At 34.9% G+C, this 13,800-nt stretch overlaps 1 protein-coding gene across 5 annotated transcripts in view; it reads right to left on the bottom strand.

Annotated features, from left to right (window-relative positions):
- LOC123676654 overlaps positions 1-13,800 on the bottom strand; it is a 118,722-nt gene that overhangs the window by 51,499 nt on the left and 53,423 nt on the right. For all 5 annotated transcript variants that reach the window (XM_045612767.1, XM_045612754.1, XM_045612759.1 and 2 more), the window contains exons 5-8: positions 13,537-13,728; positions 13,303-13,479; positions 3,713-3,895; positions 746-925 (exon numbers count right to left, since the gene is read on the bottom strand). In XM_045612767.1, coding sequence (XP_045468723.1) covers positions 746-925; positions 3,713-3,895; positions 13,303-13,479; positions 13,537-13,728 — 732 coding nt within the window. The remainder of the gene's footprint in view (positions 1-745; positions 926-3,712; positions 3,896-13,302; positions 13,480-13,536; positions 13,729-13,800) is intronic.

Below are 13,800 nucleotides of genomic sequence, written 5' to 3' on the forward strand. Positions count from 1 at the left end.
AAAAGTTATGTGATTTTTTTCTGTGCTTTTTTTTCCATAAAAAAATATATCTCCAAAGATTAAAAATATTCATTATATAAAATTTTATGAAATTAACCAAAAGTGGTATATACACTCATTATGTCTCCTTTAATGCTCATAATAATCATGATTTCTCCTAGAATTCGTTGAGAAAGACTCAAGTTAATTTTTAACCAATCATTCGAATTATTATTTTATCTCATGGTCAGTACAGATTTGTAGGTAATATTCAATATCTAAATCGTTCATGAGATATTTTCACGTTTTTGCCTTAGCTTCATATATTTGTCTGAACAACAATTTCGAACAATATCTATGAAAATTAATCCTGATAATATTTATGATTCAACAGGTTGAAATATTCTCGTAGCATATTTAATAATTGAAGAGGAAATTAAAATTCTTTGTGTAAAATCTGAGGCATATGAGAGCCACGACAGTGCTTGACGAACCCTCATTCAACAGAGGTATGAAATCAGAACGCCATTTCTTAGGTTTTTATTTAGGTTAACATTTTTTTCGAAACTCGATTTGTTATAGTAAATAACAAAATTATTCCTATTCAATTCTTTTCGTATTGAGTCGGTTCATGCTTAGTTTTTAAATTAAATCTGGTTGAAGAAAATTTCAGACGAACCCTTGAAAATGAATAAAAAATTCCCAACCTCTAGAATTGTATTTCGAACACCTACACTGTGGTCTGCAAAGGAGAAGTTCAACTTACCCAAGCATCTCGGTAAAGGATACCGCCACTTTCCATCGATCTGACATACCGTAGACGAATTGCCCTCCAGCAGCATTCCTTCGTGGCATCTGAAGATAATTGAGGCACCTAACCCAGTTCCACCTTCGATATTTTCCAACCATCCATTCCACAACCTGCCAGGATGACCACAGTTGATCTCTTGGAATTGGAAATTATGAAAACTTTATAATCTCGAAATTTTCAGTAGGAAACAATAAATAGGTTGAGAGTAGTAAGAGTACCTTTAGCTAATCTTTGCCTTTTCAGGACCAATTTGTTGAATAAATTTAATATAGATAAATAACTTTATCATCAATTTTTTATAGAAAATGAGGAATGAGCTACTCTATATTATTCACAACATCACCACTAATATCAAATCAGTAAGTTGAATAGTGAAATATGTTTATTAGATTTGGATGATCATTGAAATTTAAACTCTTTATACATTTTATGCGACTGGAATTTTCAGGGTAGGTTCAAAGTATGAATATACCAGTTTGATGGTTACGGAGCTATTTTTATGTATGTGTAATTTCATTTTCTCATAATCATAATCAAAATATTTAGCTGAAATTCAGAAGATTTCAACACCCAAAATCTTAACTCCGTCAGTTTTGTAGTTATGGAAATATTCGGTAAATGGTTCTAGTTATGATATTCCATTATATCCCGCAGAAGGCTTGAAATATTTATTCAATATAATATAAAGGCCTAATCTAAACTCGATCACGGAAATATTCTATAGCATAGTATAAGGAAAGGATAGTAAGCCAGTGTAGTGCTTTTTCGATTTTGTTGATGTTGAGCGCCATCTAGTTGTACTCACGTTCAACTCGAATTTTACTGTCAAAAATTGGTCCGTAAAGTGGAGCCCTCTGAAAAAATTGGTGTTATTTTGAAGAACTAAAATATTTGAAATAGAGTGGTCAGAAGATTTCTATATTTTGATATTTTTCCTGCTCTGTAATAAGCATTTAGGCCAGTGGCGTGTATTTTTGATAACTTAATAATAACATAAAAATTGTTGGCAATGTCATGCGACCCCTTTTCAACCACGCCACTGAATGAATTATCGTATTATTTCTGCGCCATCTATAGCTCATGATTCAGTGCCATCTATTATCGAGTTACTTCTCCAAATCCAAATCCAACTACAGAAGCGACCCCTGGTGACTATTTCCTTGCCGTCAAATGGCGGTTGGCTTACTATTCTTTCCTTATACTATGTCTATAGTATTGATGATATAATCAGCTTGAAATTTTGCAAGGACAGTCGTTTCGGAATTTTCGTATTATGGCGCAGCCAAGTTTTAGTTGGCTATTGGTTGTAATGAAAATTGAATATGAAAACTCATTCTTTAGTTCAACTGGAGATTGAAGTAAATACTAAATATAATAAATATAAATCATTTTAAATATTCAGTTTTCTTTCAGATGTTCCTAGGATATCTCATACATTCTCAATATCGAATTCAAAATCATCAAAAATATTCAGCAGAGCGAGCCTAGTTAATTTCACTTTCCATTGTAGGTACTTCTTGAATGCATTTTTGTTTTGGGAAGGAGTTCCAGCCTCCAAACATCTCTCCCCCTCCCCAGCTGCGCTAGTTAATTTTTTAATATAATTTTTCCTCATCAATGTCTTATAGTTCGAACAACTCATTAAATTTACAAACTTAAAACTTGTATAAAAAAATAAATAAATAACTGTATATTATTTCAAAAACTAATATTTTAGGAATATTTTAGGTTAACTGAAAGAAATTGTTTATCTGGTACGGATTCACAGAAAGCAATTTCAACAGGTAGTAATAGATCTTCTCTCTTACTCTTCTGTGAAATAGGTAAACAAATCAACTGAAATAACAAATTTTCAAAAGTTGAATTTTATCTTTTCGTTGATGTTGACTATAAATAATGAATGATTGAGTACTACATATTAGGCCAATTGAAAAGTCCTCGGTCTGATGCACAGATAGCGGTGTTTAAGTGCAATAAACCTGAATTTTTGCTTAGTTATGTGACAATGGATGAAACATGGCTCCATCATTTCACTCCGAGTTCCAATCGACAGTCAGCTGAGTGTACTGCTATGAACACGATGAACACGATGAACCGAATCAAAACCGAGGAAAACACAACAGTCAGCTGGCAAGATTATGGTATCAGTATTTTGGAATGCGCAAGGTATAATATTCATTGATTACCTCCAAAAGGGACAGACTGTCAACAGCGATCATTATATCGCGTTATTTGATCGTTTAAGGGATAAAATCGTTAAAAAACGGCCCCATTTGAAGAAAAAAAGGTGCTGTTTCATCAAGACAATGCGCCGTGTCACAAATCAATGGAAACAATGGCAAAATTACATGAATTGGGCTTCGAATTGCTTCTGCATCCACCGTATTCGCCAGATCTGACCCCCAGCGACTTTTTCCTGTTCTCAGACCTCGAAAGAATGCTGGCTGGAAATGAATTCAGCGCCAATGAAGCAGTTATCGCCGAAACTGAGGCCAATTTTGAAGCGAAAGACAAATCGTACTACACAAATGGTATCGAAAAGTTGGAAGATCGCTATAATCGCTGGATGGCCTTCTAAGGCAACTATGTTAAATAATAAAATCGAATTTTGCCAAAATAATGTATTTTACTATGGTAGACCGGGGACTTTTCAATTTGTCTATTACATCAAAAACTATTACATCTCTTATTTCATCAGCAGATGAGAATTTAAAAAGCGTTTCTGCGAACAAGAACCTATTTACGACCAGACCGGTAGGTAGGTACAAGCAAATCCAAATTATTTCAGGATCCGTATTTACTCTCGGATGAATAATGCTGCTTAAAATAACAATCCCAGCAAGCGGCAACTCCCGACATAACTGTATCCTAACAGGCACTTAAATCCTGAATACTCCGAAACGGGAAAGTTCATCAACATACCTTTACACTGAGGTTGAGATCCGGACCATTTTCTGTCCGCTCCGCATTTCCTTGTGCTCTCACCCACGAGGGTGTATCCATATTTGCACTCGTAGCTCACCACCGAGTTGTAGCTGCAAGACGTATAAATAGCCTTGCCGTGTCGGGGTGACTCCGGTGGAGGGCACTGCACGGCCGTCACCACTAAAAATATATAAACGACGATTATTAGTGGCCTTGATTTCGATTTTGGAGTGGTTCTCAGCTGGGTTGGTATTTTTAGGCGCAGTTGGGGGTTGAGGATGTTTTATTGATATTGCTGGTTTTGCATGCGGGGGACTTGGACAGAAATAATGAGGAGATGATGAAAAAAATTAAATTAATATTCATCTAAAGGGTGTTTTTTTCAGAGCTATAGAACTTTAAATTGCAATAAAACAACGATGGATTATTCGATTGACATGAATTTTATTTATCCGCGAGATAATCTTGTGGCATTACATTTTAAATATGATTTCTGGCATATGACCGCCACGGATGGTTCGGATGTAGTCCAATCTGGACGTCCAATTTTCGATGACTTTTTCCAACTTTTGTGGCCGTATATCGGCAATAACACGGCGAATGTTGTCTTCCAAATGGTCAAGGGTTTGTGGCTTATCCGCATAGACCAATGACTTTACATAGCCCCACAGAAAGTAGTCTAGCGGTGTTGAATCACATGATCTTGGAGGCCAATTCACAGGTCCAAAAAGTGAAATTAGGCGGTCACCAAACGTGTCTTTCAATAAATCGATTGTAGCACGGTTTTGTGACATGTTGCGCCGTCTTGTTGGAATCACAGCTCCTGGACATCACGGTTGTTCAATTCAGGAATGAAAAAGTTAGTAATCATGGCTCTATACCGATCACCATTGACCATTGACTGTAACGTTCTGGCCATCATCGTTTTTGAAGAAGTACGGACCAATGATTCCACCAGCCCATAAAGCGCACCAAACAGTCAGTTTTTCTGGATGTAACGGTGTTTCGACATACACTTAAGGATTAGCTGCGGCAGTTTTGTTTTTTGACGTAGTCATTCAACCAGAAGTGCGCTTAAATCGCTAAACAAAATAAAATGGACGTAGTGCGCGATACGTATTCCGTACCGAACCATTATTTTCGAAATAAAATTACACTATTTGCAAGCGCTGTTTAGGGGTGAGTCTATTCATGATGAATTACCAAACGAAACTGAGAATAAGTCACTTGACAGCTGTTAAATCGGTCGCCATCTTGAACAGTAATGCCAACTTAAAGTTATATACCTCGTTATACAGGGTGTTTCCTAAACATGCGGCAAAAATTCAGGGGGTTGTTCCTTGGACTATTTTAAGCATGTTTTGTCCTTGGATGATTTTTGAAAAACCTCTTTGTTTCGAAGATACAGGGCGAACAACATTTTTCATATTTTTAAAATTAATAATAGTTTAAATAAAAATGCGTACCGCACTGTGTTTACTAAGTAGGTACAATTTATTTTTAAATTTGTTTAACAACATTCCAATTACTAAAAACGGCCAGTTTTTTGACTAAAAATTGATAAGTGCATTAGTTTATACCACTCCAGTAGAAAATGTGGAAGACTTGCGAAATCGGATCATTGCTGGGTGTAACTTAATAAGAAATGATCCTGGTGTTTTTGAAAGGGTTCGGCAGTCAATGAGGAGAAGATTGGATGCTTGTATGCTGGCTAGAGGTGGTCATTTTCAACAGTTTTTGTAGGTTGAGTTGAATTTTCATGTAATTTTTCATAATAAAATGTTATTTTTGAAATTTTGTTTCCCCTATATCTTCGAAACAAATAGGTTTTTCAAAAATCATCAAAGGACAAAATATTTTTAGAATAGTCCAAGGAACAACCCCCTGAATTTTTGCCGCATGTTTAGGAAACACCCTGTATATGTTCTTTAGTTTTCGATGGATTTGGTATAATATTCAGAACTTTAAGAATGTATCATGTGTCCCAAATTCTTTGTTAACTGAGGGGATTTTAGAAACTTCTTGAGCTAGAAAAAAAGGAATGGCACATTTTCGAACTCGATTTTTGAGAGAATTAATTTGGTGAAAACTGCAACCTCATTCAACTGTTTTTGAGCTAAAAACAAAAATTGAAAATTGACGTGAAATGAAATTTTTCTCATAACTTTATTATTGATGCTATCAACATGAAACATAGACATCCTAGAGGCACTTTTTCATTAGAATCCATTGGTTTCAGCACTAAACCTTTTAAACTAAGGGGGATAGACGAAATGTGATACTCCATTCGCATTCTCTCTTTCTGAGAAACTAACAAGAGAAGTATTCATTTTTGGCCACCTTCTTTAGTTTTAGAGTTATAAGCGAAAATTGAAAAAATTGCGATACCGAAATAATTTATATCTCCGCGTTGAATCTGATGATAAATCTGAAATTAGGCACTTTTCACGTAGATTTCAGTGGCGTGATAGTATTTTGGTAATATTTTCAATAATGAAGTTATGACCCAAAGTTATATTTTTTGTATGGGAACACTAAATTTCTGTGCTATTTTTTTGAAAGCCAAATATTTACTGATTTCAAAAATATACATTCAAAGCTAGATATATTTTATAAATTCTTATATCTCAGAATGGATTCGGAAATAACGAAAAGATTCATGATCATTCATAATCGGTTTTGTTATAAGAAGCTCTATTCGTCTGTGCTAATCAATAGTTGAAACCATAGAAATATCGAGACTCTTAGACGAAAATGGGTTCAGACCATTTTCTAATATTTATATTGATGCAAACCATACAATATTATATATTTTTTTAATCAGTTAAAATTAAGTTTTTCTTAAATGGCACAGATATCTAGTGTTCTCATTTAAAACAACATAACTTTGGGTCATAGCTTCATCATTGAAAATACTACTAACAAGACAAGCACTCCACTGGATTTTACGTAAGAAAGTGCCTATATAATAACGTTTTAATTTCGGAGCTCTCTCATCAATATCAACGGAAATCTATTTTTTTTTCAATATCACAATTTGAATGAAAAAATAAAAGTAGGTGGCCAAAAATGAATACTACTCTGAAAAAGAAAACGAGAATGGAGTATCAGATACCTCCTCTGATTTAAAAGTTGTAGTACTAAAACATCGGAATTTGCCCACTCTGTACGCTGAACCGCAAAATTAAAACGAAAAAAAATCGTTTGAATTCAACCCTGAATAACTCTTGAGATTAGTCACCAAGTCCTATAATTTTTTGACAGAATGCTGATGCTTTGATCTTCCTCATATCCCGATATCGAACTCACGAACTAGCTGAATGGATACGTTGACATCCAGGGTAGCAAAAAAAATTCATTTCACGCTTAATTTCTAAATAGTCTATATAAACATCCAAGACCTGAATGATATTTTTCAATACGAAAAATCAAGAACCATATTTTCTGAAAAATATTTTTTTTCGGCAACCGTCTAGGAAGTGCTCACTTCCCGGACGCTTTTTCTCTGAGAAAGTAGCATTTCCCGGCCTAGTCCGGAAAGTACGTACTTCCCGGACTAGGCCGGAAAAGAATCATAGAATCCATAGCAACCGAGATAACGGCTGACAGTTCATATGAAATTAGTTGTCAAAAATTTGCATGTTTTTTGATCGCAATCGCAATAAAATATGGAAAGCAGCAGCGATAGTGTTATTTTACATGGTTGCCGAAAAAATATTGTATGCAACACGCCCGAAAATGGTTTTTTTGGACTCACAGACTTCCAGGACTCGCTTACGCTCGTCCTGGAATTTTGTCTATTCGTCCAAAAAAACCCTATTCTCCGGACTTGTTACGTGAATTACTATTTTATTCATGAAGAAAAGACACCAGTTCAAAAAAAATAATGCAATAATACTTTATTAGCCACAAAATAATTTAAAAAATCATTTCTAAATTTGGCTTTGTCTTTCTGCCATGATGATGAGCTATTTCCTTTACAACACTGCTTGTGAAAACATTTTGTGAAACACCTACGGATTTTTTTTTGTGTTTTGAAAGTTTTCCATGAAAGGTAAGTGCATTTGTTATAAAAGATGAGAAGAGAAGAAGTGGCACAGACCGTTGCATTACAAGGCGATGGTCGTCCAATTCGATAAATTGAAGAGGAACAACCTGAAGCAATCAATAATATCTCATATTCAAAAAGGTTTTAGTTCTCCAGGTTGAGATATTATGGTTTGTTAGTACCTACTTCAAATTGTTGCAATTATTAATCGTATGTTGTTTTCTTTTATGCATTTCAAATAAAAAAATAACCTAATAAGACCTGGTCGGGGAAGGCGAAGAGCCACAACAAAAGTGCAGTTTGTTTTTCTGCTTCAGCGAACAGCCTCAGCCTCAGCTCCAGCTTCATTTAGAAGATTGACAAAGGTATATGGTTTAGTTTCACCTGACACCGTAGGCAGAAGGTTGAGGGAATTAAATTTAATATCTCGTGTACCTGTTGCAGGTATTGGATATATGTCATCGAAGACAGCGAGTGAAAATTTACTCGAACTCATGCTGAATGGTGTATGAACGCCTGGAAAATCTCGTTTTATGTGATATATACCTGATGAACGTCAAAAAATTTGGAGAATACTCGGGTAACGATACTATAATCTAATACTGTTTCTCTAATTCTGTGGTAATTCAGTTCATTCTTCCACATCTTGTAGAACAAAATCGTGCGAGAATATATCAGAAACGCACAGTTTTCATGGTTATATTTTATTATTCTATGTTGGCACTCCGAACTTTCCGCTACGGCTTTATCTGTCAATTCATCAATTTGCCTTAAAGAAATCAGTTTTGCCAACCAACATTTTTCAATGCAAAAATCACTGAATTATATTTATGGAAATATTTCATTAATTTCAACGAAAATGCAATGAATTAGAGAAAATAATGTATAATACTCGTACAGAAGGCTCATTCTACCATTCGTTCATTCCAATTGAATTTTGAACTCGTGGAAGAATATCAATGCCTTCTGCACTTGTATTATAAATAACTATTCTCTCATGGCCTCATAGAGTGCAATTTGGAGGCGTGGGTGTGATGATGTGGGTTGGCATTTCTTTGAAAGCCCAAACAGACCTGGTTAGACTTCATGAGTGGGTTATTAATGCTAATAGATAAATAGAGAGGGCTTACAAGAACATGATGTACCTTATATGATGTTCATTGTAGAAAATTTTCTGCCTATGCACGTTGATTTTGGACCGACATAGCACAAATAACTAGACAATATTTTAATAAAACCAACGTTCAAGTAATGGATTGGTCCACAAGAAGTCCGGATCTCAACTCTATTGAACTTTTGTGAAATACACTAGGAAGGAGAGTTAGTTGCATTAGCACAAGCACAAACAAAAGAGTGGCATCAGATTCCCCAGGACGTTGTTGGAAGTTCAAATGAATCTATGCCCGAAAGGATTAGAGATGTTTTTCAATCTAGTGATTTCGATAAACATTATCACAATACCACTGTTGCCAAGTTATTTTTCCATTTTTTTGTAATTTGAGGATTATTATAATTAGGATTATTGCATTGTTTTCTTTGAACCCATGGATTTTTTTTTAAGAATAATAAAAAAAAATTTAATGAAGGGGAAAGTGTTCAACAATACTTAACTACTTTGCAACGTTTAGCTACGACCTGCAAATTTGGTGATTATCTTAAGAAAGCATTGAGAAATCAATTCGTGTTTGGCCTGAGAACACAAAATATTCAAAGTCGTTTGTTGGAAATGAAGGACCTGACTATAGAGAGGGCTCTAGAAGTAGCTATCAGTATGGAAACATCAGCAAGAGATGCGGCACAACTACACAGAAGCAATGTGGCAAGTGCAAGTGTAAACAGTGTTAAGTGTGAAAAAGGCAATAATGACCGATTTTCATCTAAAAGGGCTTTTGCAAAGTCTTCATCAAATAATTCCAAAAATGTTAATTTTAAAAATTATTGTTACAGGTGCGGATCTCCCACACATTTTGCAAATAAATGCAAGCACATTACCACTATTTGCTCCAAATGCAAGGTCAAGGGTCATCTGGGAAAGGTTGGTTTCAAAAGTAAAAATACAGAAAGTACAAATCAAATTGAAGAACTATTTTCTATTGAATCCGAACATATCGATTACAGGGAAAAATTTATGGTCAAAATTAAAATTGAAGGTAAAATTTTAATTTTTGAAGTAGACAGTGGAGCTGCTGTAAGTATAATGAGTTATTCTATGTTCAAAAATTTCTTTCCTACTTTACAAATTAAAAAAACTGATTTAAAACTAGTCACTTACTGCAAGAAAGTGTTAGATGTTGTGGGCTATTCAAGGGTGGGTTGCATTTATGAAACTGAAACTCACATTTTGAATTTATACATTGTTAATACCGATCGAAAACCTATTTTAGGCCGTGAGTGGATACGTCAATTGAACATTAAATTACAAAATATTAATCAAATTTCCGTTATGAATACACCTGAAAATATTTTACAAAAATACCCAATAGTTTTGGAAAAATCAATGGGTAAAATTCTTAATATTCAAGCTCATCTTAAATTGAAAAATAATGCAACACCTGTTTTCATCAGAGCTAGAAAGATTCCATTCGCTTTACAATCCAAAGTGGAAGAAGAATTGTTGAATTTAGAAAAGGAAGGAATTTTAGTAAAAGTCATGCGTTCTGAGTGGGCTACACCCATTGTACCGGTTGTAAAAGCTAATGGGAAAATTCGCATTTGTGGTGATTTCAAAATAACCTTAAATCCAAACCTCATTATAGATGAGTATCCTCTACCTTCCATCGAAAATTTATTTTCCACTATGGCTGGGGGAGATAAGTTCACGAAATTAGATTTACAACAGGCCTATTTACAATTAGAAGTACATCCGGATGATCAAAAATTTTTAACATTAAGTACACCTAAAGGACTTTTTCAATGTACTCGATTAATGTATGGGGTTGCTAGTGCGCCTGCTATTTGGCAACGCCTGATAGAAAATTTGCTGAAAGATATACCCGGTGTCTCAGTATTTTTAGATGACATCAAGATAACAGCCCCTGATGATAATACACATTTCGAGAGACTGGAAAAAGTTTTATGCAGACTTTCAGATCATAATATAAGAATTAATTACGAAAAATGCGAATTTATGAAAGATAAAATAGAATATTGCGGCTATGTTATAGATAGGTCGGGCATACATAAAGCGAAAAAGAAAATGGATGCAATCCAAAACGCAAAATACCTACTAATAAAACTGAAGTCAGGGCTTTTACAGGTTTAATCAATTATTACGGAAGATTTTTAGAAAATCTTAGTTCAAAATTATACCCTATATACAATTTATTAAAAGAAGGTGTAGATTTCAAATGGGACATTAAATGCCAAAGAGCATTCGATACTGTCAAGAAAGAAATTAGTTCCGATCGAGTATTGGCTCATTTCGATCCTCAGTTAACATTAATTTTGGCTACTGATGCCAGTCCCTATGCGGTTGGCGCAGTACTTTCACATGTTTATCCAGATGGTACTGAAAGACCTATTCAATTCGCTTCACAAGTTTTATCGACAGTTCAACAAAAATATTCACAAATTGATAAAGAAGCATATAGCATTATTTTTGGTGTCAAGAAATTCTTTTATTACCTTTATGGTAGACGTTTCACCCTGTATACAGATCATAAGCCTCTTATCCAAATTTTTTCACCATCAAAACATCTTCCAACTTTGTCTACCACAAGAATGCAACATTATGCATTATTTTTGCAAACATTTCAGTACGATATTAAATACAAAAATTCAAAAGAACATTCAAATGCGGACGCTATGTCCAGATTACCTACAAACTCGAAGCAAATTAATATGTACGATGAATCTGATGCATTTGAAATATATCAAATACAAAATTTACCTGTCACTTTCGAAGAATTACGAATTGAGTCTTCGAAAGACCGCAGTTTTTCCAAATTAATAAAATCTTTACGCCTAGGTAAACAAGTATCCAAAAAGGATCGCTTCAATGTCGAACAATCTGAGTTTTCCTTACAGCAAGGCTGCTTGTTCCGTGGACAAACAGTTGTTATACCACAATCTTTACGTCCAAAAATTTTGAATGAGCTTCACTCAACACATTCTGGTATAATTAAGACGAAAAAATTGGCTAGAGGTTACTGTTGGTGGCCTGGAATATCAGTCGATATTGAAAATAAAATTAAAAACTGTTCTGAATGTAATAAATTTAAAAATAATCCCGCTAAATTTCCATTTCATCCATGGGAAAAGACAAGTAAACCATTCGAAAGAGTACATATTGACTTTGCCGGACCTTTCATGAATCGTTACTTTTTTATTTTAGTTGATTCATATACTCGTTGGCCGGAAATACATGTTGTCAAAAATATGACAGTTCATACTACAATACCTCTACTTCGAAAAATTTTCAGTACTTTTGGTCTACCAGCTGTCTTAGTTAGCGATAATGGACCCACTTTTACGTCCTTTGAATTCAAGGATTTTTTGAGAGAGAATGGAATGGAAGTTCTCACCTCCATATCATCCTGCTACAAATGGATTAGCAGAACGATATGTTCAGTCTTTCAAGGGTGTTTTAAAAACTCTGGGACAAAATGAGAGAGACATCGAATTGAATTTGTCTAAATTTCTTATTAATTACCGAAAAATGCCTCACACCATTACCGGGGTGAGTCCTTCTTATCTTATGTTTGGTAGGGATATTCGAACAAGACTTGATTTAATTTTGCCTCCAAAAAAATACGAACTAAATATTTCTAAAAATACTGATTTTAGAGTTTTCAGAGAGGGGGAAAGAGTCATGGTTAGGGAATACCTGGGGTTCGATAAATGGCAGTTTGGTACTGTGAGAAAGAAGTTGGGAAGTTTAATTTATTTAATCGAATTGGATGATTCTCGAGTTTGGAAGCGCCATGTCGATCAAATGCGTTCCATGGGTGAGGACACACCTTTGAAAATTAGCAACACACCATCTAACACATTTATTGAGCTTCCTACGATATTGCCTTCAGCGAAAAATAATGACAATGATTATGTTGCTGAAAAGCAAAATACTTTGGACGGAAATGTTGTCCAAAATAAAGAAATTAAACCAGATGGTGTACCACTAAAACCAGAAATTCCAGATGACGCTTGTACCCTAAGGAGATCTACACGATTGCGTAAAGCACCCTCACGATTGGGAATTGAAAATTGCACTTAACTCCTACAGAGGGAGGAATGTTGTATCGTGTATTTAAATTGTTTGTATTTCCCGGGGTTTTCTTAGGCGCATATGTTGTTAGTGCGCAAGTTATGTGTGGTCTGGGAGATTTCCGTCTTGATCAATTCAATTCTCGTATGAAGATAGAACGCATATGTTCAGTGATATACATTTTCATATTTCTTTCAATAAAGAATTTAAGCAGTTCCACCGCAATTTATTACTACGTACACAACAGCACCAACAGCAACAGCACCAACAGAAGAAGACAAGAAGATTTTGCTACTGACATACCAAAAAGACCAATTTAGGCTTTTATATACTCACAAACACATGTGGGAAGCTCTTTGGGTGTCCACGTTCCATCAGCTTGACAGAATCGTTCCGTCTTTCCAACCAATTCATAATTTTCAGAACAGTGATATGTTATCCTACACCCATAAGTGTAGCATTCTCCAGCATGCCAGCTATGACTTATTTCAGTAGGAGCACCGCATGACCTCGCTGAAAAATGCCAATATTACTTGTTTTGTTCATTGTCCAAGAAAAAAAATTACTCACGTTCACAAGATATGTCTGGTCCGTACCAAGATGCCTGACCGTCGATCGCCAGACACTTGGCTCTTGGAAAACCATTAGTGACATAGCCAGTGTGGCAGTAATATTGCAGTGTAGAATCCAAGTCAAATGTTGTTTGCTCTGGAAGAGCGTTGTGTCTCGCATGATCAATATTTGGCGGTGCGAGACAATAAACTGAAATATTAAATAAGTACGAATAAATACAATACGAAATATTATGAAATTGCATAGGCGTACAACTTTGCT

The sequence above is a fragment of the Harmonia axyridis genome, chromosome 1, assembly GCF_914767665.1.
Source record: "Harmonia axyridis chromosome 1, icHarAxyr1.1, whole genome shotgun sequence".
NCBI classification, from domain to species: Eukaryota; Metazoa; Arthropoda; class Insecta; order Coleoptera; family Coccinellidae; genus Harmonia; species Harmonia axyridis.